Genomic DNA, 21836 nt, shown 5'->3' on the forward strand with positions numbered 1-21836 from the left:
TTTGCTTTATTCACTGTACTACACCTCCTACAAAATGCATACAGGAATACCCCACTTTTAAGTTCACAATGGGGTTTATTTACTAAAGTTGGAAAGTGCAAAATCAGGCTCACTTCTGCATAGACACCAATGAGCTTCCAGGTTTTTTTACCAAAGCGTAATTGAACAAGCTGGAGTTAGAAGCTCATTGGTTTCTATGCAGATTGAGCCTGACTTTGCAACTAATACAACTACTGCTTTTTTTACCAGAAAGATATCCTAATTAAAATGGAAGGACCCAGCAAAGCAGGGCTCAAAGTAGAACCTCACCGTCCCGATCAACATTGATTATTTTTAAACACAAAAGTCATGCAGCGCTACATGACTTTTTGTTTATTTTTGATTTCACTTTTTATTTGACTGCTTTTTTGCTAGCGGCTTTTGTTCACTATTCCATATTTATTTATCTAACTTTGTCAGTGTGTTTTCTCCCCACATGCACATGGATTATTTGTAATCCTTATGCCGCTAGCATTAGTAAATAGGAAAGAATATGATATTTACTTGCTTTAAACTTTTTTTTTTACATTTTTTCAGTTACTTTTTGTTTCTTGTGTAGGCAAGCGTTGTCATACATCCCAGAAGTCTTCAGGAAGATCAACAACTTTGTTTCTTTTTAAGTAAACCAGGAGTCTTCAGGAGGGGAGGAGAGGGGGAGGGTTTTTCTCAGCTAAGCACACTCTCCTGCATGCATGCTTGATCTAAGAGCAGATGGATTCCAGAAAGTAAATGCTACATGAATAATTTGCCCTTACTCAAGATGGCCATGGCCAGAAATGCTAGGTGGTTGTTTTTCAAAGTAATTTCTTAACAAAATAAAGTATGAAGAATATTGAATATTAAAAATGAATTCAATATTTTTTTTTTTGGTTTGTGGTGCTCAGATTCAGTGAAGATCTGCTTTAAAAACTTTTTGTTAATCTCACCCCAGACATTTTACAACAAGCGACTTAATATTAGTGGTGCATGCCCAAATAAGATTGAAAAAATGTGGGGACCTTGTTTAATAACAGTTCCAACACTGGTATACATTTTGAATTGAAACTTCAGTTGGACTTTGTACTAGGAAGGAAGCACTGGAAGTGTGTTAATGTACTTTGAACTTTGCATATTTTTACATATTGCATATTTTACATATACATATTTTTTTCCTTATTTGGGAGGAACAGGAAGAGTTCAGTGCGTGAATGCATAAGCCTGTTGTTTCAATGTTCAACTTTCTTTTTGATCCTTTTTGATTTCATACTGAAAATATTCATAATTAAATCACCTTTCAAAAAAAAGATTCTGTTGTAGAAAATCTTACTGCATGTATTGTGAACTCTGAAAACAAATTTGTTCACAATGCTTATACATAGAGATATGAATGAGGGCTTGTTTTAAAGTGCTTTTACTGTTTGGTAATATCAGCTTTTAAGACACTCTAGATAATCATTAATTGGTACATGATACAATAGGTCATCTGGACTGTACAATGTGGCAATCACATTATTTTTTCAGTAACTGTAAACATGGAAGCAAATTGGTTGAAACTAGAAAGAAAGGAATGCCTCTCCTGATGGAGACATCAGACATCTATCATGTAATATAAAAATCAGGTTAGGGGAATAGTACATGAGCCTAAAGGATAAGAAAGAAGAAGAGAAGTTAGAGCCTTGGAGCAATAAGAAGGGAGAGTGGGAGGCAGGTAAAGGTAGGGCCGGGGTATAGTGGGGTGGGGAGTAATAGAACTCTTTTTTTACTCTAAAAGGAAAATGTTGACATGTCCGTTCCATAGTGCACATGGCAAGCTAGGACAGGGCTGTATTTTATATTTTATAATCATTAATGTACAATCTGCTAGATAGGTGTAGGAAGCTTGATTGCTATGTGTGTGGATATCTGGGCATGTATGAGGGTCTGTAATGCAAAGATATCAAACCCCTGTTTTGGTTTATTTGCTTTAGTACAGTGTCTTTCATTTGTTTATACTGTACTTCCTACTAGGACTTACCTGAACCATTATGAACATCAATTATGCTTATTCTTCTTTACAGAGAATGGAAAGATCTATGTCCAGAAAAAGCCGACCATGTACCCTCCATGGGAGAGCACATTTGATGCTCATATTAATAAGGGAAGAGTCATGCATATTATTGTGAAGGGTAAATCAGAGGGTGTGACATCAGAAACCACAATTGAACTGAATTCATTAGCTGAACGATGTAAAAAGAACAGCGGGAAGATGGAGATATGGGTAAGATCTATAATTTTTTTATTCATATTTTACATTTATATATATATGGAAACATGTCACAGGACTTGTCAAATTAAAAAATGAAAGTGTTACTAAACCTACAACAATATAATCAGTCTGTATATGCAGTAAAACATGCTTGTTATACTCACTGTGTAACCTGAGGGGTTAGGTCCGGTTCACACTAGTGCGATGCCAGACATCGCATGTGATTCACACTGCATTGCTGTTCAGATCACATGCACTGTCTGTGCGATGCGATTTCAGCCATACAAACTGTATAGCTGAAATTGCATCATGTTCACACCAAAATGGTGCAGGACCCTTTTTTTGGTCTGCACTGGAATCGGAACGCTTGGGTGTTCACACTTATGCGATCCGTTCCCTGCACCATTTCACAGTTCACAGTGTGATCTGTTGACCAATCTGGGGGTGTCGTTAACTTTACATTGAAACCCCCAGTGGTTTGCAGCTCTCAGTGTGAACCACTGTGCAATTACTGTCACCAATCCACCTGTTAATAGTACAGAGCCTTGGGGGCACTCTGCACATGCTCAGTTTGGTGTGTATTGCTAGAGAGATTTTTTTTTATTTTGGGAGGGTGCAAGTAATAACCACAGGGCCAATCAGCACTGTCCAGACAGAAGGTCAGGAGTCATGCAGCCTCATAGGACAGTCGGAGGAGAATGAAAGCTTTGACCAGTGCTCAGCTGGACACTGATAGAAGTCACATGCCTGCTATATACTGCTGAAGATAAAAGAAGAACCGAAGAGGGGGACAAGACCCCCAAAGTCGGAAGAAGAGGGCGGCGGTGGCGAAGAATGCCGGACTCCTCCGCTAGTAAAAGAGCTAGCAGAAGATAGCGGAGGAGTCCGGCGAGAAGACCCCCGAAGACGGAAGACCCCCGGAGCTGTGCAATAAACTATTTTAACCCTTGTGTGTTGTGTTTTTTTTAACTTTTATTTACAGGTGAATGGGTAGGGGTACATTGTACCCCATACTCATTCACATAGGGTGGGGGGGGGCGGTATTCGGGGCCCCCTTATTAAAGGGGGCTCCCGGATTCCGATAAGCCCCCCGCCCGCAGACCCCGACAACCAACGGCCAGGGTTGTCGGGAAGAGGCCCTTGTCCTCATCAACATGGGGACAAGGTGCTTTGGGGTGGGGGGGCCGCGCGGCCCCCCCTTCCCCAAGGCACCCCCCATGTTGAGGGCACACGGCCTGGTACGGCTCAGGAGGGGGGCCGCTCGCTCGTCCCCCCCTTTCTTGGCCGGCCGGGTAGCGTGCTCAGACAAGGGTCTGATGTGGACCTGGGGGAGACCCCCACGCCGATTTTTTTGCCGTTGGGGTTCCCCTTTAAGTCCATACCAGGTGACGGGGCCAGCGACGCCTCCGTCGCTTGCCCCGTCTACCTGGAGACGCGCTCAAAATGAGCGGACTTTTCTCCGCGCGGGAAAAGTCCACTCATTTCAAAAGTATGGCGGACTGGCATACTAACGGCCGGATTGTCCGCTGAAATGCGAGTCCGGCGGGAAGATTGGAGTGCAAAAATACTTTACAAGTCCGCCGTACTTTCGGGTAAAAAAAGGGGGGGATTGTCTGGCGGACTTGAGTTTGATTGTTTGATTGTGTGTACGCGGCATTAGTACTTCTCCCTGTACCAGAATGTACGTAAAAGAGATATGTAACTATTTACATTTTTAAAGAGCATGTAAGGATGTTCAACGTCATGCGAGGTTAAGGCAAGTTCATGTTCACCTTCAATGTCCAATCATTTGCAGATAAAAAAGTAGACTGGAATTTTTCTTTTCCCATGATTTGATAATGGAAGTGAATATTCACAAAATTTATTAAGTAAGAAGAAAAACATCTATTGCTTGCCATTGCATGCTTAGCTTTAAATGATTACCATGGCAGTAAATATTTGGTTTCACAGTGTAGTGTCTATCACATGGGTTCAGTTCCCAGTGAAAGCAGGGTTTCTATAAGGGACAGACTCAATGGATCACTTGATATTTTCTGTTGTCACTCTTCTGTGTTTCTAATGCCGCGTACACACAATCGGACTCCGGCGGACCAGATGTACCCCATACTCATTCACATAAGGTGGGGGTCGGTATCTCAGGGCCCCCTTATTAAAGGGGGCTCACTGATTCCGATAAGCCCCCCACCCACAGACCCCGACAACCCTGACAGGGTTGTCGGGAAGAGGCCCTTGTCCTCATCAACATGGGGACAAGGTGCTTTGGGGCCCCCCTTCCCCAAAGCACCCCCCATGTTGAGGGCACGCAGCCTGGTACGGCTCAGGAGGGGGGGGGCGTGAGCTCGTCCCCACCCGCTTTCCTGACCGGCCAGGCTGCGTGCTCGGATAAGAGTCTGTTATGGACTTTGGGGGGACCCCATGCAGTTTCTTGGCGTAGGGGTTCCCCTTTAAATCTATACCAGGCGACGGGGCTAGCAAGGTGTCAATCTCGCCGATGGAGGCGGCGACATTGACTTCCTTTGCTAGTCCCGGCTACCTGGAGCCATGTTCAAAATGAATGACTTTTCTCTGTGTGTGGGCAAGTCCGTTAATTTCAAAAGTCATTTTCAAAAGACTCCTGCCATAGTCCGGCGGACCTCAGCTGCAAAGTCCGACTGATAGTCCGATCGTGTGTACGTGGCATAAGTGACCTCTCTAATATCATACTTACGAACATTATGGTTCCAGATATAGGGGCACTGTTAACTGTGCTCACTTTACGTGTGTTACCACTAAGAGAATGCATCTATATATTTGGAAGCAGCCCATGCATTGTCCTGATGTCACAATGAATGCCTTTTGCAATGCCCAATTAATGCCAATGAATGAATTGTGCAATAACTTAAATAAGGTTGATACTGTGATCCCAGGATATGGAGCAGGACACAGCATCGGAGCAGGAGAGGGCAAAGGTGCGGGACGATCCCAGCAAATCCGGGACAGTTGGCATGTATGCACCATGTAATGTAAACAAATATGTAATGCCACAATCATACATTGAACAGAATGAAGCCATTCAGACTTGGCCAAAGTACATTTTTAGAGGTGTTCTGTCTTGTGGGAAGCGTGGGGGCTGCAATTCTTTCAAAAATGTTAATTGCCTCGATGTCATGCTAATTCTCCGATTTAGATATTTTTTTGGTTTACTGATCCAAAGCAAGTATGCAGCATGCAATGTCAGGGAGAAGTCAGAATTTGTTTAATTACATTTTTTTATTTCCTTACTTGCTCAGATCTGTGGTTGCTTTAAAGCAGTGGTCTCCAAACTGCGGCCCGAAGTTGGATATGGCCCTTTGCTTATCTTTATCTTGCTCTTGGGACACTATTCTTCCCTCTGATAAAAGACACTATTTTCCCCACTGGCACCAACAATGGGGCATCATTTTTGCCACTGATGCCAACAATGGACTATTATTTCTCTCACTGACATCAGTGATGGGGCACTGTTCCTCCCACTGATACCAATAATGATACACTATTTCTCACATTGGGACCAACCATGGGGCACTATTCCTCCCTCTGCCACCAATGATGGGGTACTATTCCTTCCTCCTGATACTAACATTGGGGCACAATTCCTCCCCCTAATACCAAAGAGGGGGCATTGTTTAATCCCACTGATGCCAAGATCTTCTACTTCCACTGGCTCCCCTAAAGTCTGAAGGACAGTAAACCAGCCTTTGTTTAGAAAGTTTGGAGACCCCTGGTTTAAAGTATTGAAAGCAAACAATTAGCTAATTAACCAGCATTTTTAGAAGAAGACTGTCAGCAATGGCTGAACATTTATTTCTCTTGTGACAGGTTTTCCTTATTATCGCCAGGAAGGGTGAATCACAAGAGTTATATTCATCGTGTATACACAGCATTTGTTCCAGCAGTTATTTTGTTCAACATTTTGTTGATCTTCAATTTCTGACTCACTAAATTTGAAGCAATGACTCATGAACTGATCATATCATAATAAAATGTGTTTTTCACAATTATCTTTCTACAATAAACAAAATCGATAACTTTTAGCTGCTTAATAAATAAAAGCAACCTATAAAGTCATTCTGTTAGTATATAGGTTTGTTGAAATTTTGGTGGAACCCATGATCAGCAAAACTCAACTAGTGTTCAGAAAATAAAAACTTTTTTTGCTTTCTGTACAGATAGAACTTAAACCACAAGGCAGAATGATAATGAATGCAAGATACTTCCTGGAACAGACAGGTAACACTATTTTCTGTTCATATGTACTTCTTCTTAACAAAATGCTATGTGCTGTAACTTACCACCCCACGTGCAGTCCAGTGCATTTTTTTCTGCATCAAAAATGCATGGAAAGTAGGTTATATGGTTTCCAGTTCCAGAAAAAAAAGTAGGACATGCTGCATTTTTTCTACACTGGACTGTACTGGAAGGCAGTAAAATGCATCAAAAAGCACTGGACCCCAGTACAGTGAAAAAAAAAACAGTTAAAAAGAAGAAAAAAAAAAAGCATCTGGAATGCATCTGGAAATTAAAAATACACCGAAATGCTCTAAAAATGAGTTACAAATGCACATGCAGAGATGCATCTGGAACAGATCTGGAGTGCATTTTAGTGGTGTGAACCAGCCCTAAAAGAGTATCAAGTAACTAGGGCCGGTGCTACCACTAGGCGAACTAGGTGGCCGCCTAGGGCGCACTGTTGACTAGGGCGCCTGGCCATTGGTGTTTTTACTCTTTTCTCTCTGCAGCAAGCAACTAAGTCTCAGCTTCAGCAGGCAGCTGCTGCTCTGTTCGCACATAGTGTCAGAGGCGCAGTGGCGGCAGAGGACTTTGTCTGTGTCCCAACTCCTGAATGAATGGAAGCAAGCAAACATTCATTGGTAGGCGGCATTTGATGGGCGCTGGCGAGGCTGAATTTGATGGGTGCTGGCGAGGCTGCATTTGATGGGTGCATGTGAGGTTGAACTTGATGGGCACTGGTGAGGCTGAATTTGATGGGTGCTGGTGAGGCTGCATTTGATGGATGCTGGTAGGCTGCAATTTATGGGCGCTGGTGAGGCTGCGTTCAATGGGCGCTGGCGAGGCTGCATTTGATGGGCGCATGTGAGGCTGCATTTGGTGGGCGCTGGTGAGGCTGAATTTGATGGGCGCTGGTGAGGCTGCATTTGATGGGCGCTGGTGAGGCTGCGTTTGATGGATGCTGGTAGGCTGCATTTGATGGGGGCCGGTGGGCTGCAATTGATGGGTGCTTCATTAAAAAGATGGGGTATACAGGGGCAGGGCAAAGGGGGTGGAGTCAGGGGTGGAGCCAAGGGGAGTGGCAAAATGAGGTTTCGCCTAGGGTGTCAAAAATCCTTGCACCAGCCCTGCAAGTAACAACCATCTGCTATCAAGCAGGAGATGTTGAAAGCATACACTGTAAAGCAGATCTATGGTCAAAATGTAAAATCATACAGTGTCTTGAAAAAAGTATTCATACCCCTTGAAATTTTCCACATTTTGTCATGATACAACCAAAAACGTAAATGTATTTTATTGGGATTTTTTGTGATAGACCAACACAAAGTGACGCATAATTGTGAAGTGGAAGGAAAATGATGAATGGTTTCCAAGTTCTTCACAAATAAATATCTGAAAAGTGTGGCATACATTTGTATTCAGACCCCTTGAGTCAATAATTTGTAGAACCACCTTTCACTGCAATTACAGCTGCAAGTCTTTTTGGGGATGTCTCCACTAGCTTTGCACATCTAGAGTGAAATTTTTGCCCATTCTTCTTTGTAAAATATCTCAAGCTTTGTCAAATTGAATGGAGAGTCTGTAAACAGCAATTTTCAAGTCTTGCCACAGATTCTCAATTGGATTTAGGTCTGGACTTTGACTGGGCCATTCTAACACATGAATATGCTTTGATATAAATCATTTCATTCTAGCTCTATATTTAGGGTTGTTTCCCTGCTGCAAGGTAAACCTAGTCCCAGTCTCAAGTCCTTCAAAGACTCTAACAGGTTTTCTTCTAATGCCGCGTACACACGTAGCAGACTATCCAGCGGACTTCCCGCTGGACTGTCCGCCGGACTTTCCGAACGGGCTACTTGCCCACACACGGCACTTTTTCAGCGGACTAATATGGCGTACTAAGTCCGCCGGACTATCCGCCGTACTTTTGAAATGAACGGACTCGCCCACAAACGCGGAGGAAACTCCGCTCATTTTGAGCGCGTCTCCAGGTAGGCGGGGGCCCGCAAAGGAGACGTCGCTGGCCCCTCCACCTGGTATGGACTTAAAGGGGAACCCCCAGATCCACATCAGACCCTTGTCCGAGCACGCTACCCGGCCGACCAGGAAAGGGGGGGGGATGAGCGAGCGCCCCCCCCTCCTGAGCCGTACCAGGCTGCGTGCCCTCAACATAGGGGGTGCCTTGGGGAAGGGGTGGCCGCGCAGCCCCCCACCCCAAAGCACCTTGTCCCCATGTTGATGAGGACAAGGGCCTCTTCCCGACAACCCTGGCCATTGGTTGTCGGGGTCTGTGGGCGCGGGGGGCTTATTGGAATCTGAGAGCCCCCTTTAATAAGGCAGCCCCCGGATACCGGCCCCCACCCTATGTGAATGAGTATGGGGTACAATGGATACCTACCCATTCACCTGTGGAAAAAAGTAAAAAAACATAACACACAAGGGTTAAAATAGTTTATTGCACAGCTCCGGGGGTCTTCCGTCTTCGGGGGTCTTCTCGCCGGACTCCTCCGCTATCTTCTGCTAGCTCTTTTGCTAGCGGAGGAGCCCGGCTTTCTTCTTCGCTGCCGCCCTCTTCTTCCGACTTCGGGGGTCTTGAGTTTGCCGGACTTTTCCACCCGATTGTTTGATCGTGTGTACGCGGCATAAGATTGCCCTGTATTTGGCTCCATCCATCTTCCCATCAACCCTGACTAGCTTCCCTGTCCCTCCTGAAGAACATGATGCGGCCACCACTATATTTCACGGTGGGGATGATGTGTTCAGGGTGATGTGCAGTGTTATTTTTGCCTTCACACAGCATTTGCTTTTAGGCCAAAAAGCTAAATTTTGGTCTCATCTGACCAGGGCACCTTCTTCCACATGTTTGCTGTGTCCCCCACATGGATTCTCGCAAACTGAAAACAGGACTTCTTATGGCTTTCTTTCAACAATGGCTTTCTTCTTGCCAATCTTCCATAAAGGCCAGATTTGTGGAGTGCACAACTAATAGTTGTCCTGTGCAGATTCTCCCACCTTAGCTGTGGATCTCTGCAGTTCCTTCAACGTTACCATGTGCCTCTTGGCTGCTTCTCTGATGAATGCTCTCCTTGCTCAGCATGTCAGTTTAGGTGGACTACCATTTCTTGGTAGGTTTGCAGTTGTGCCATACTTTATTTTTGAATGATGGATTGAACAGTGCTCCATGAGATGTTCAAAGCTTGGGATATTTTTTATAACCTAACCCTGCTTTAAACTTCACCACAACTTTATTCCTGACCTGACTGATATGTTGCTTGACCTTCATACTGCTGTTTGTTCACTAAGGTTCTCTAACAAACTTCTGAGGGCTTAACAGAACATCTGTTTTTATACTGAGAATAAATTCCACACAGGTGGACTCTATTTACTAATTAGATGACTTTTGAAAGCAATTGGTTCCACTAGATTTTAGTTAGGGGTATCAGAGTAAAGGGGGCTGAATACAAATGCACGCCACACTTTTTACATATTGATTTGTAAAAAAAAATGTTGAAAAACACATATCATTTACCTTCCACTTCACAATTATGTGCCACTTTGTGTTGGTCTATCACATAAAATTCCAATAAAATACTTTTTTAGTTTTTGGTTGTAACATCACAAAATGTGGAAAATTTCAAGGGGTATGAATACTTTCACATCATATTTCAATTATTTCTAGCCTACTTCTATTAACCACTTGACCTCCGGAAGATTTACCCCCCTTCATGACCAGGCCATTTTTTGCGATACGGCACTGAATTTACAATTGCGTGACTGTACGTCCTTTTTTTTTGCAGAAATAGTGCTTCCTTTTGGTGGTATTTGATCACATCTGCATTTTTATTTTTTGAGCTGTAAACAAAAAAAAGATTGACAATTTTGAAAAAAATATATATTTTTTACTTTCTGTTTCTGTCTTCATAAATTTAAGCCAATATGTATTCTGCTACATATTTTTGGTAAAAAAAATCCCACTAAGCATATATTGATTGGTTTACACAAAAATTATAGTGTTTACAAAATATGGGATTTTTTTTATTTATTTTTTACTAGTAATGGGTGATCAGGAACTTATAGTGAGGCTGCGATATTGCGACGGACATTCTAACACTAACTGACACTTTTTGGGAACCAGTGACACTAATACAGTGATCAGTGCTAAATATATGCATTGTCACTGTGTTAACACTGGCTGGGAAGGGGTTAAACATATAGGGTTATCAAAGGGTTAAATGTGTGCCTAGCCAGTGTTTTGGTGTACACAGTGTGTTGCTTTTACTATGGGAAGTAATCAATTTCATTCTCTGCAAGATCTCATATTCGTACCCCTTGTGTATCCTCAGACCAGGCTCTGAGCATTTGAATCAACTTTTACTGAAAACTTGGCACAACATGTATACGCGATAACCACTTTCTCCAAACTAAACCTAACTATGGTTGCCTCAGGTTAAGTGCTCATGTGAAGCCTCTTTGAGAAAATTCCTTGCTTGGCAACGCTTGTACACATTTTAACTATGCCAGACATCAACAAGATGCACAGATCTACAAAAACCTTTTTAATATAGATATATGGAATTGCTAAACATGGTTCCTTTTTATTTCTTGTGTTTTCCACAGATCCTAAAGCACACTATGAATCAGAGGCAGAAAACCAGTTTGCATTACATCAACGCCGTGGAGCCATGAAACAAGCCAAGGTTCATTATGTCAAGTGTCATGAGTTTATAGCCACCTTCTTCCCTCAGCCAACATTTTGCTCCGTTTGTCATGAATTTGTTTGGTAATCCTCATGTTTTTCTGTACACGTTCAGATTCAATGTGGTTGCAAATCGACTGTAAATACTATTCCAGGGGTAGGCAACCTCTTGAGCACAGTGTGCTGAAAAAGGTTTTCAAAGAAATTGAGCGTGGCGATTTTATAACCAAAAAAAAAAAGACGAAAAAGGATTTTTTTATAAAGTAAATTCTGTACTACTTTAGTAGTGAGAAATTAACATCCTGCACTCTCATGCCTCAGATCAGCCCCAATTCCTGCAACTCCACGCCTCAGATCACTGTCACCCCTGCACATCTGCCCCACCACAGTAAACCCCCTGCACATTTGTCCCACCACTGTAACTTCCTTCACATCTGCCCCACCACTAAAAACCCCCTGCTTATCTGCCCCACCACTGTAACCCCCTGTACATCTGCCCCACCACTGTACCACCCTGCTCATCTGCCCCACCACTGTACCACCCTGCTCATCTGCCCCAACACTGTACCCCCTTTATCATCTGCCCCACCAATTTACCTCCTTTCTCATCTGCCCTACCAATGTACCCCCTTTCTCATCTGCCCCACCACTATAACACCCTGCACATCTGCCCCACCACTGTACCTCCTTGCTCATCTGCCCCACCACTGTACCTCCTTGCTCATCTCCCCCACCACTGTAACCCCCTGCTCACCTGCCCCACTAATGTAAGCCCCTGCTCATCTGCCCCACCACTGTACCACCCTGCTCATCTGCCCACCAATGTACCTCCTTTCTCATCTGCCCCACCAATGTACCCACTTGCACGTCTGCCCCACCTCTGTCCCCCCTGCACATTTGCCCCTACACTATAACCCCCTGCTCATCTGTCCCACCAATGTACCTCCTTTCTCCTCTACCCCAACACTGAACCCCCCTGCTCATCTGGCCCAACCCTGAACCCCCTGCTCATCTGGCCCAGCACATCTCTTCCACCACAGTACCCCCCTGCATATCTGCCCCATTGCTGTACCCTCCTGCTCATCTATTTCACCACTGTACCCCCTGCACATCTGCCCCATTGCTGTACCCTCCTGCTCATCTCTTCCACCACTGTACCTCCCTGCACATCTGCCCCATTGCTGTACCCTCTTCCCATCTATGATATGCATGATATGCAGAGTGGTGAAAGGAAGCAGAGATGAGACACATCTACCTGTCCTGGCACACTCATCCTGCTGATCCAACTCTCACATCCAGCCCATGTGCTTGTATGTGATGTCACATACAAGCATCTGGAATTGATGTGCAATGATGAGCCCAGGTCAGGGGCATTTTCTGAAAGAGGTGGGCCTGTGTGCAGGATTATAAGTTGGGCCCCCGCAGCTGAGAAAAAGTGTGGTGCTCTGGGTATGATTTTCATTGCACTGAATACTGGCTCTGGCTTAAAGGGACACAGAGTGCCGGGGTTCAGTAGTAAGTGATGTAATGGTTCAGGAATAATTTCAACAAAGTTCCCAGAAGCTCAACAGTAATTCCACAAACTGTCACCTGATTGTGGTTTTCTCAATCTCAGTGATATTCTTTCTTTCTAAAATTTGGTAGTGGCAACTAGTGATGGACGAACGTTTCGCCCGGCGGTCGTTTCGCGGCGAATTTCCGACTTTCGCCGTCCGCGGGTTCGAACGCCTTTTTCCGTCGTTCGCCCCGGCGGACTTACGTGTTTAATGTATACAAGAACTTTAACCTTTCGTGACACGTTTATCATGTGTTACAGGACAACCAATTGAGACATGACAGCTCATGGACACTTGGACATTCCCCCTAACCTATAAATACACCCGATCCGGTGGCCATTTTACATTCTTTCTTCTGTCACTGTAGGGAAAGGATCCTGTGTGGAGTAGGGACAGAGAAAACGCTAGCTATTTGGTACACAAAAGTTCTTTTCAGGACTGGTATAGGTGTTAGGTCAGCAGCCTGAGTTTCTTTTGTCAGTTTAGATAAAGGGACAGAGCGCTGTATGCTGCTATTTTAGGGACAGCTCAGCCAGATTAGTCTTTCTTCATCATCATCATCATCATCATCATTAGCTGTTACTATCAGGTCCACAAAAGAGCTATTCCAGCTAATCGTTCCAGCCTACTCTTTTTTGCCAATTTGTATAGGGACAGGCAGGAAGCAGTGTGTCAGGCAGTGAGGATAATTTTAAAGACTTGCTGTTACTATTAGTTCCACAAAGGTTCTTTTCAGGACTGGTATCAGTGGTACGGTAATAGGCTTGTACACGTATAATATTCTTTCTTCCAAATATAGAAAGAATATTATACTTGACTGCTGCCCTTCTGCTGCAGTCTGCTAATCATTCACAACTCACTTGTTCCACAAAGCTCTTTATCAGGACTGGTAACTTGGTCTGTCTAGGGTGCTACGGTACATAGGCTTGGGTGCGGTACAGTCTGCTGTTCTGTAAGGACCGCTATCGGTCCACAATACATAGGGTTGCCGTGCACTACTGCTGACCGCTGCCCTATACTGCAGCAGTCCTTCAGCGGTATAGGGACTGACGCACAGTCTGCTAAACACTAATACACAACCTGCTTGGTCCACAAAAGTTCTTATAAGGACTGGTAACTTGGTATAGGGTGCTACGGTACATAGGCCTGAGTGCGTTACAGTCTGCTGTTCTGTAAGGACCGCTATCGGTCCACAATACATAGGGTTGACGTGCACTACTGCTGACCGCTGCCCTATACTGCAGCAGTCCTTCAGCGGTATAGGGACTGACGCACAGTCTGCTAAACACTAACACACAACCTGCTTGGTCCACAAAAGTTTTTATAAGGACTGGTAACTTGGTATAGGGTGCTACGGTACATAGGCCTGAGTGCAGTACAGTCTGCTGTTCTGTAAGGACTGCTATCGGTCCACAATACATAGGGTTGCCGTGCACTACTGCTGACCGCTGCCCTATACTGCAGCAGTCCTTCAGCGGTATAGGGACTGACGCACAGTCTGCTAAACACTAATACACAACCTGCTTGGTCCACAAAAGTTCTTATAAGGACTGGTAACTTGGTATAGGGTGCTACGGTACATAGGCCTGAGTGCAGTACAGTCTGCTGTTCTGTAAGGACCGCTATCGGTCCACAATACATAGGGTTGCCGTGCACTACTGCTGACCGCTGCCCTATACTGCAGCAGTCCTTCATTGGTATAGGGACTGACGTACAGTCTGCTAATCACTAACACACAACCTGCTTGGTCCACAAAAGTTCTTATAAGGACTGGTAACTTGGTATAGGGTGCTACGGTACATAGGCCTGAGTGCGTTACAGTCTGCTGTTCTGTAAGGACCGCTATCGGTCCACAATACATAGGGTTGCCGTGCACTACTGCTGACCGCTGCCCTATACTGCAGCAGTCCTTCAGCGGTATAGGGACTGACGCACAGTCTGCTAAACACTAACACACAACCTGCTTGGTCCACAAAAGTTTTTATAAGGACTGGTAACTTGGTATAGGGTGCTACGGTACATAGGCCTGAGTGCAGTACAGTCTGCTGTTCTGTAAGGACCGCTATCGGTCCACAATACATAGGGTTGACGTGCACTACTGCTGACCGCTGCCCTATACTGCAGCAGTCCTTCAGCGGTATAGGGACTAAGAGTTTTGTCACAGGGTGATTTAAAAAATGACAGGCAGAGGAAGAGGCAGGCCCTTCCGCAGGGGTGGTAGGGGTAGGGCAGGAGCAACAGCCTTGAGCCAAAGTGGGAAGTTGCAGAAGGTGCGTTCAATTACTTTAAAGGACGCACCAGACTTGGTTGAGTGGCTCACTCAGCCTTATTCTTCTGCACCCTCCTCATCCTCTCGATCTGCACCCTCTTCTTCACTCTCTGCTATGTGCACCCCCAAAGACACTACCACCAACAACACCACCACCACCACATACCTTCCGCTTGAGTGCAAATGGGGGCCTTCATGCTCCAGTGTTTTAATAGGGACCCCCGTATAAAAAGCATGAGGGTCAAGGACCAGTACTGGGTGGCAACGTACTTAGATCCCCGGTACAAACACAAAATGGCGGAAATGTTACCGCCGTCGCAGAGGGCTGTCAGAATGCAGCACTTCCAGGCCTTGCTTCGAGAAATGCTGCATTCTGCTTTTGCGTGCGCTGGCAGAGGAGCAATTCCCACTCCCAGAGAAGGATTTGCGGGTACCAATCCAACAGCGCCTGCAAGAAGAGGCCGGTTTGAAGATGTGTTGGTGACTTCGGATATGAGGTCATTCTTTCAGCCGACCCATCGACAGGTGTCATCCGGATCCAGCATCAGGGAACGCCTAGACCGTCAGGTGTCCGACTACATTGGGTTAACGGCCGATGTGGACGCTCTGAGGAGTGATGAACCCCTAGACTACTGGGTGGGCAGGCTTGACCTCTGGCCAGAGCTTGCCCAATTTGCAATCGAACTGTTGGCTTGCCCCTCATCCAGTGTCCTGTCCGAAAGGACGTTCAGCGCAGCAGGGGGGATTGTGACCGATAAGCGTACTCGCCTAGCTCACGACAGTGTTAACTACCTCACATTTCTAAAAATGAATGAGGCATGGATCTCGGAGGAATTCAACACATGTGATCAGTAGACCATGTATATGTCTATAAACAATTTTTGGAATCAAGCACACAGACCTTCTTAATTCATTTGGCTCACTTCCCTGACCCAAAAAAGCACACCGTACTATATGCCCCTACCCTCCTCTTTGAAGAGGTTGAGCGGTGTCATATTTCTACTGGGGCTGCTTATTATGAGGGGTTCCCACCATCCCTGTGCTGTGCTGACTTCCTCCTGGGTGTTCTTATTATGAGGGGCTCCCACCATCCCTGTGCTGTGCTGACTTCCTCCTGGGGGTTCTTATTATGAGGGGATCACACCATCCCTGTGCTGTGCTGACTTCCTCCTGGGGCTGCTTACGGTGCTGCTGTCAGCGCTGTATGTCACGGAGCTGCTGTCAGCGCTGTATGTCACGGAGCTGCTGTCAGCGCTGTATGTCACGGAGCTGCTGTCAGCGCTGTATGTCACGGAGCTGCTGTCAGCGCTGTATGTCACGGAGCTGCTGTCAGCGCTGTATGTCACGGAGCTGCTGTCAGCGCTGTATGTCACGGTGCTGCTGTCAGCGCTGTATGTCACGGAGCTGCTGTCAGCGCTGTATGTCACGGAGCTGCTGTCAGCGCTGTATGTCACGGAGCTGCTGTCAGCGCTGTATGTCACGGAGCTGCTGTCAGCGCTGTATGTCACGGAGCTGCTGTCAGCGCTGTATGTCACGGTGCTGCTGTCAGCGCTGTATGTCACGGAGCTGCTGTCAGCGCTGTATGTCACGGAGCTGCTGTCAGTGCTGTATGTCACGGAGCTGCTGTCAGCGCTGTATGTCACGGAGCTGCTGTCAGCGCTGTATGTCACGGAGCTGCTGTCAGCGCTGTATGTCACGGTGCTGCTGTCAGCGCTGTATGTCACGGAGCTGCTGTCAGCGCTGTATGTCACGGAGCTGCTGTCAGCGCTGTATGTCACGGAGCTGCTGTCAGCGCTGTATGTCACGGAGCTGCTGTCAGCGCTGTATGTCACGGAGCTGCTGTCAGCGCTGTATGTCACGGTGCTGATGTCAGTGCTCTGTATTACGGTGCTGCTGTCAGTGCTCTGTATCTCCTGCACCCTCTTGTTTGCCTACCCTGGTCCCTGACCTTCCCTCTCCTCCATTGCCTTCATTAGCTCCATAGTCCTGAATTGTCAGAACAATTTCCCAAATAAAAAAAAAATGCTTGTAGTTATCGATCCCAAATTCACCTCATACATGTATTATGCTATTGTCCAGGTGGTGGGACTACGTGCTACCCCCTAATAATTACCCCGTGGCCGCAAATTCGACCTAAAGGTTTGCGAAATTCGCCTCCCATTGAAGTCAATGGAGCCCGCGGCGAACGGTCGTTTTCGCGAACGTTTGTGTCCGTTCGCGTTTCGCGTTCGCGAAACGTCCCGTCGGAAGTTCGTCCATCACTAGTGGCAACCAAGTAAGTCATCTTCCTCCAGATGGTGGTCAGGTCTAGCAGGACTGTGATTGGCTTTAGCAGTGGCCAATGACAGTCCTCCTCCTCCTGGAAACAGGAACCAACCCCCCCCCCCCCCCCCCAGCAGAACTGCACCAATCTCTTCCAAAACACAAAAGCTGACAATCGCAGCTACAGCAAAGTCAGAGAACTAAACAATGTTTCCCATCTTTTACAATGTGTGGGGGCACAGTGCCTCCCCCTCAGTGCAGGTGTGGCATAGGGAATTATGAAATTGGAATGCATTAGTGCCTCGCTGACACTTCCCTAAGCTGCTCTGCTGATGGGGAGGGAGTTGAGTGCCAACAAAAGAGGTTTTATGTGCCGCTTACAGGACATAAATTGGGGTTACCTACCCCTGGCCTACACTTCTTTGTATGGTGGTGCTGTAAGTAAACTCTGTACTATTGATATTAATGCTTGCCTATTATATTAAAACATTTTGTAAGTCTCGCAAAAACGGCAAGCCTGGAAGACTGGTTCACCTAAATCCAGCTCAAATGATAGGATGTAAGAACAACCAGTGATGGACTGCTCATTAATGGTTCAATCTTTGTGAGCGCAAAGTAAATTACATTGCATCTAATAAAGCAGATAAGCAGGAGGGTACAGCGGTGGGGTAAATGGAATGTAAGTGGATACTCCTGCGCTAAGAGGAAATGTGAACAATGTGTGTATAAGGTGCTGCAGACACCGTAGGGGGTCAAACTCTACCCACAAAAATAGAAAATAAAGCAGTGGATGGTGCTGCACTCCTAAAGGTAATATTTAAAATATACTTACAAAATTACCATAAATGCAATAAAGTAAATAAATAAATGCGAGTGAAATACACATAAAATGAGCAATAAAATTAATTATCTCACAATAAAGTGCTGCTGTGCAGAATAAATGTGCAAATAAAAGCAAACGTAATAAGATTTCAAGTAGCGCAATGAAATGCTAATGTGTACAGTAAATACACATGCAAATATGCAAAGTATAGGCTTAATGAATAGCCGTGAATGACATTAAATAACATAAAGAGTCCGAAAAAAGTGAAAGGCTGGATGCTCTTCAGGGTCCAGTGTGCAAAAGTGCAGATGTGGGGGTGTCAAGTGACAATACAGTAACATCCGGTGGCACTGTGACTTTAAGTGCAAGGTGTTTCCTCAGTGTCACTTACACCCGTGAGTGTGCTAAATTATTACCTTACTGCTGTAAGGTAAACAGCATGTAGAGGAGAGAGAGGGGGCAGATCCCTTAGGGTTGATGTGTTTCTGTGCGTTCCTAATAGGTATGGAGCAAAGCCAGAGGGGATCGTTTCCTTTCCTTTCAGTAAATGGATGTCAGGGATCTCTCAGATGCTCAACATACCAGGGTAAAGAGAGGGAATAAAGAGCCTACTATGGTGTAGTAAGTTTAAATAAAAACTGAACTTTATTAATGAAACGTTAAAAAACTCACATTTCAGTATATGGATCACACAATGTAAAAACAAGCGCCCAGCTCGTACCTGACCGTTGTTTCCGGTGTCCGTATGCCTCTAGTATCCTACGCGTTACGTCACAACACACACGACTTCAACTGGGATCCCAGTTGAAGTCACGTGTGTTGTGACGTAACGCGTAGGATACTAGAGGCATACGGACACCGGAAACTGCGGTGGGGTAAATGAGCAGGAAGGGTTCAGAAGTGCGACCGATGAGCAGGAGGGTACAGCGGTGGGAAGATGTCCAGGGAGGTACAGTGGTGGGAGATGAGAAGGGGATTCAGCAGTGGGACAGAAGAGCAGGGGGGTACAGTGTTAGGCCAGATGAGCAGGGGGGTTCAGCAGTGGGCCAGATGAGCAGGGGGGCTCAGTGTTGGGCCAGATGACCAGGGGGGGTTTAGTGTTGGGGCACATGAGAAGGGGGTTCAGTGGTGGGACAGAAAAGCAGGGAGCTAGAGCAGTGGGGCAGATGTGAAAGGAGGTGTATTGGTGGTGTAGATGAGTAGTGGGTTACAGTGGTGGGGCAGGGAGTACAGTGGTGGGGCAGATGTGCAGGAGGTACAGTGGTGGGAGGGATGAGAAGGGGGTTCAGCGGTGGGACAGAAAAGCAGGGGGGTACAGTGATGGGGCAGATGAGCAAGGGGGTTACAGTGGTGGGGCAGAGGAGAAAGGAGGGTCAGTGTTGGGGCAGAGGAGAAAGGAAATACATTGGTGGCACAGATGAGCAGGGGGTTACAGCGGTAGGGCAGAGGAGCAGGGGGTACAGAGATGGGGCAGAGGGGTGCAGTGGAGAAAGGAGGTAGATCAGGGGAAAACATGAGCAGGGGGTTACAGTGGTGGGGCAAATGTGCAGGGGGTTGAGGTGTGAAGGTGCATGAATTGGGACTGATCTGAGGCGTAAGAGTGCATGATGTTAATTTCTCACTAATAAAGTAGTTTACAGCATTTACTTTAAAAAAATATATTTTTTGTGATTAAAGTGTGAGGTTTTTGTTATAAAATCGGCATGCTCAATTTCTTTGAAAACATTTTTTGGCACACTTTGCTCAAAAGGTTGCCTACCCCTGGTGTAGGATATGTAATTGCTGTGTGGTGCTTTGGTTTAGCACTTAGCTAATATAAATACCATGATGAAAAAGTTCATGAATAAACACTTTGTTTACAAGCAACAGCACCAGCAGCTTAAACGGAGCACAGACTCAGCCTATTGTCAGCAGAAGTCTGACCACTGGAGTACAGAAAGCCTGGACTCCCAAGTAGAATGCAAAGAACAACCTGACCTTGCTAGCATGTATGTGCTTCATGTCCTAGGGTGGTCAGTTTGAAATAGGAAAGCAGGATGCTGGTAGGATCACCCCAAAAAGGAAGCAATGCAAAGAGAACAGGATACCTCTTTAATACAAGTACATGGTAACATAAACACATCAGAAATATGAAATGTTGGAGTAACATACACTTTAATTATACGTTTTCCTTTGAATTTAATTAAAGATCTACCTTATATCTATTATTGCTCAGAAGGAGATACTGCACACTTAAGATTTAAATTAAATCTGATCTGGCCTCACATTTTCCAAAAGTAACAATAGGGCTAAAATGTCACAGTGCAGAAAGTACCCATGTCAGTCTTCAGCTTGATCCATATGTTCATGCAGGGCTACTTGGACCCCACGCCCAGGCTGTATACAAGGCATAAGCTTCTTACCAAGTTGAGATTAATCCCCACCTCTTGTCATTCAACTGTCAAATGTCTACACTACCCACTGAAGCTCTGCCATTTAACACTTGAATCATAGCAATAGGGTGCATAATTGTGACTTATGTATAAACCAAGGCTCTATGTACAGGGGCATGAGAATCAATTTGAATATTGAAACACGTACTAATAGGCAGCACATAATAATAGCACCGCTGTTGCCTTATGTATATTTTGCGCTATCTTTTGCACAAAAACGACAAATACACTTACTGTATATTTGCAGGAAAAGGTGTGCATTTATTTTTTACATTTTTTTTTTTTTTTGCAAAACAGTCTGCAAAGCTATGCACCTTTGATTAGTGTATGATGGGTTTAATTCCAGGCTATTGCAAACTCTTCCTCCAGTTATATGTCTGTACTGAGTTATGGAGAGTTGGAGGTCCAAGTCTATGGACTACAAGTGTGGTGAATACTGCACTTGTGTTTCATTGAGAACTACAAGTCCCTTTGTCACTGTGACGGGTGGGACTTGTATAATAAAGCATACAGGTATCTCCACACACTGTATTCAACTTCAGTGTAAGATAAATGAAAGACAGGCTCAAATCAACTCAAATCCCAGCCCATTGGCCGCTTTGATCCGACATTGGGCGCAAGACCAATAGCTTGAATACAGTATGCAGTGGTACCTGCATGCTACATTATATCTTGGAGCAAGATGTGCTCTATCTCTGCCACCACCTTAATACAGAGTTTTCCCCTGGGAGACTAATACTACAGGCTGGGGCAGGCACCGATTTGTTATGGTAGGTGGGGCTTGCAGTTCATTCATTCACAGTTCTCTGAACTTTAATGGCATTCCCGCCTTAGCCGATAGGGTTTAATATTGAGTATAATATTGAGTTGGCCCACCCTTTGCAGCTATAACAGCTTTAACTCTTCTGGGAAGGTTGTCCACAAGGTTTAGGAGTTTGTCTATGGGAATGTTTGACCATTCTTTCAGAACGAATGAAGAAAACATGGTGCCCGAAGACACATTTATGAACCCCTAGAGGTCTATTATAGACAAACCAAAACATTGAATACAGAAAGGTCTAAATTTATTTTCATATAACAATAGTGGACATAAAAACAGTATCTGATACCCAATTAGTACAATTGTATGAGCTGACCACTGTCCTGATGTGGGACAGACTAGTGATGATGATCAATACAGATCTAAAACACCTTACATGTTATGGAATAAAAGTCCTTCTTCAGAGCTTAATTTGGTTCAGATGGGTACAGAATTTCTATAACAAAGTAAGTGTGCAAGTAGTACAA

General features: G+C 45.2%; 1 protein-coding gene across 2 annotated transcripts in view; it reads left to right on the forward strand.

Annotated features, from left to right (window-relative positions):
- The window catches only part of PRKCQ (protein kinase C theta), a 147606-nt gene that overhangs the window by 74182 nt on the left and 51588 nt on the right, over nucleotides 1–21836 (forward strand). For both annotated transcript variants that reach the window (XM_077473015.1, XM_077473016.1), the window contains exons 3-5: nucleotides 2076–2275; nucleotides 6451–6511; nucleotides 11129–11291. In XM_077473015.1, the coding sequence (XP_077329141.1) occupies nucleotides 2076–2275; nucleotides 6451–6511; nucleotides 11129–11291 (424 nt within the window). The remainder of the gene's footprint in view (nucleotides 1–2075; nucleotides 2276–6450; nucleotides 6512–11128; nucleotides 11292–21836) is intronic.

Source organism: Lithobates pipiens, unplaced genomic scaffold (genome assembly GCF_037356315.1).
Source record: "Lithobates pipiens isolate NorthernLeopardFrog02 unplaced genomic scaffold, aLitPip1_a1.2 Scaffold_8, whole genome shotgun sequence".
NCBI lineage: Eukaryota > Metazoa > Chordata > Amphibia > Anura > Ranidae > Lithobates > Lithobates pipiens.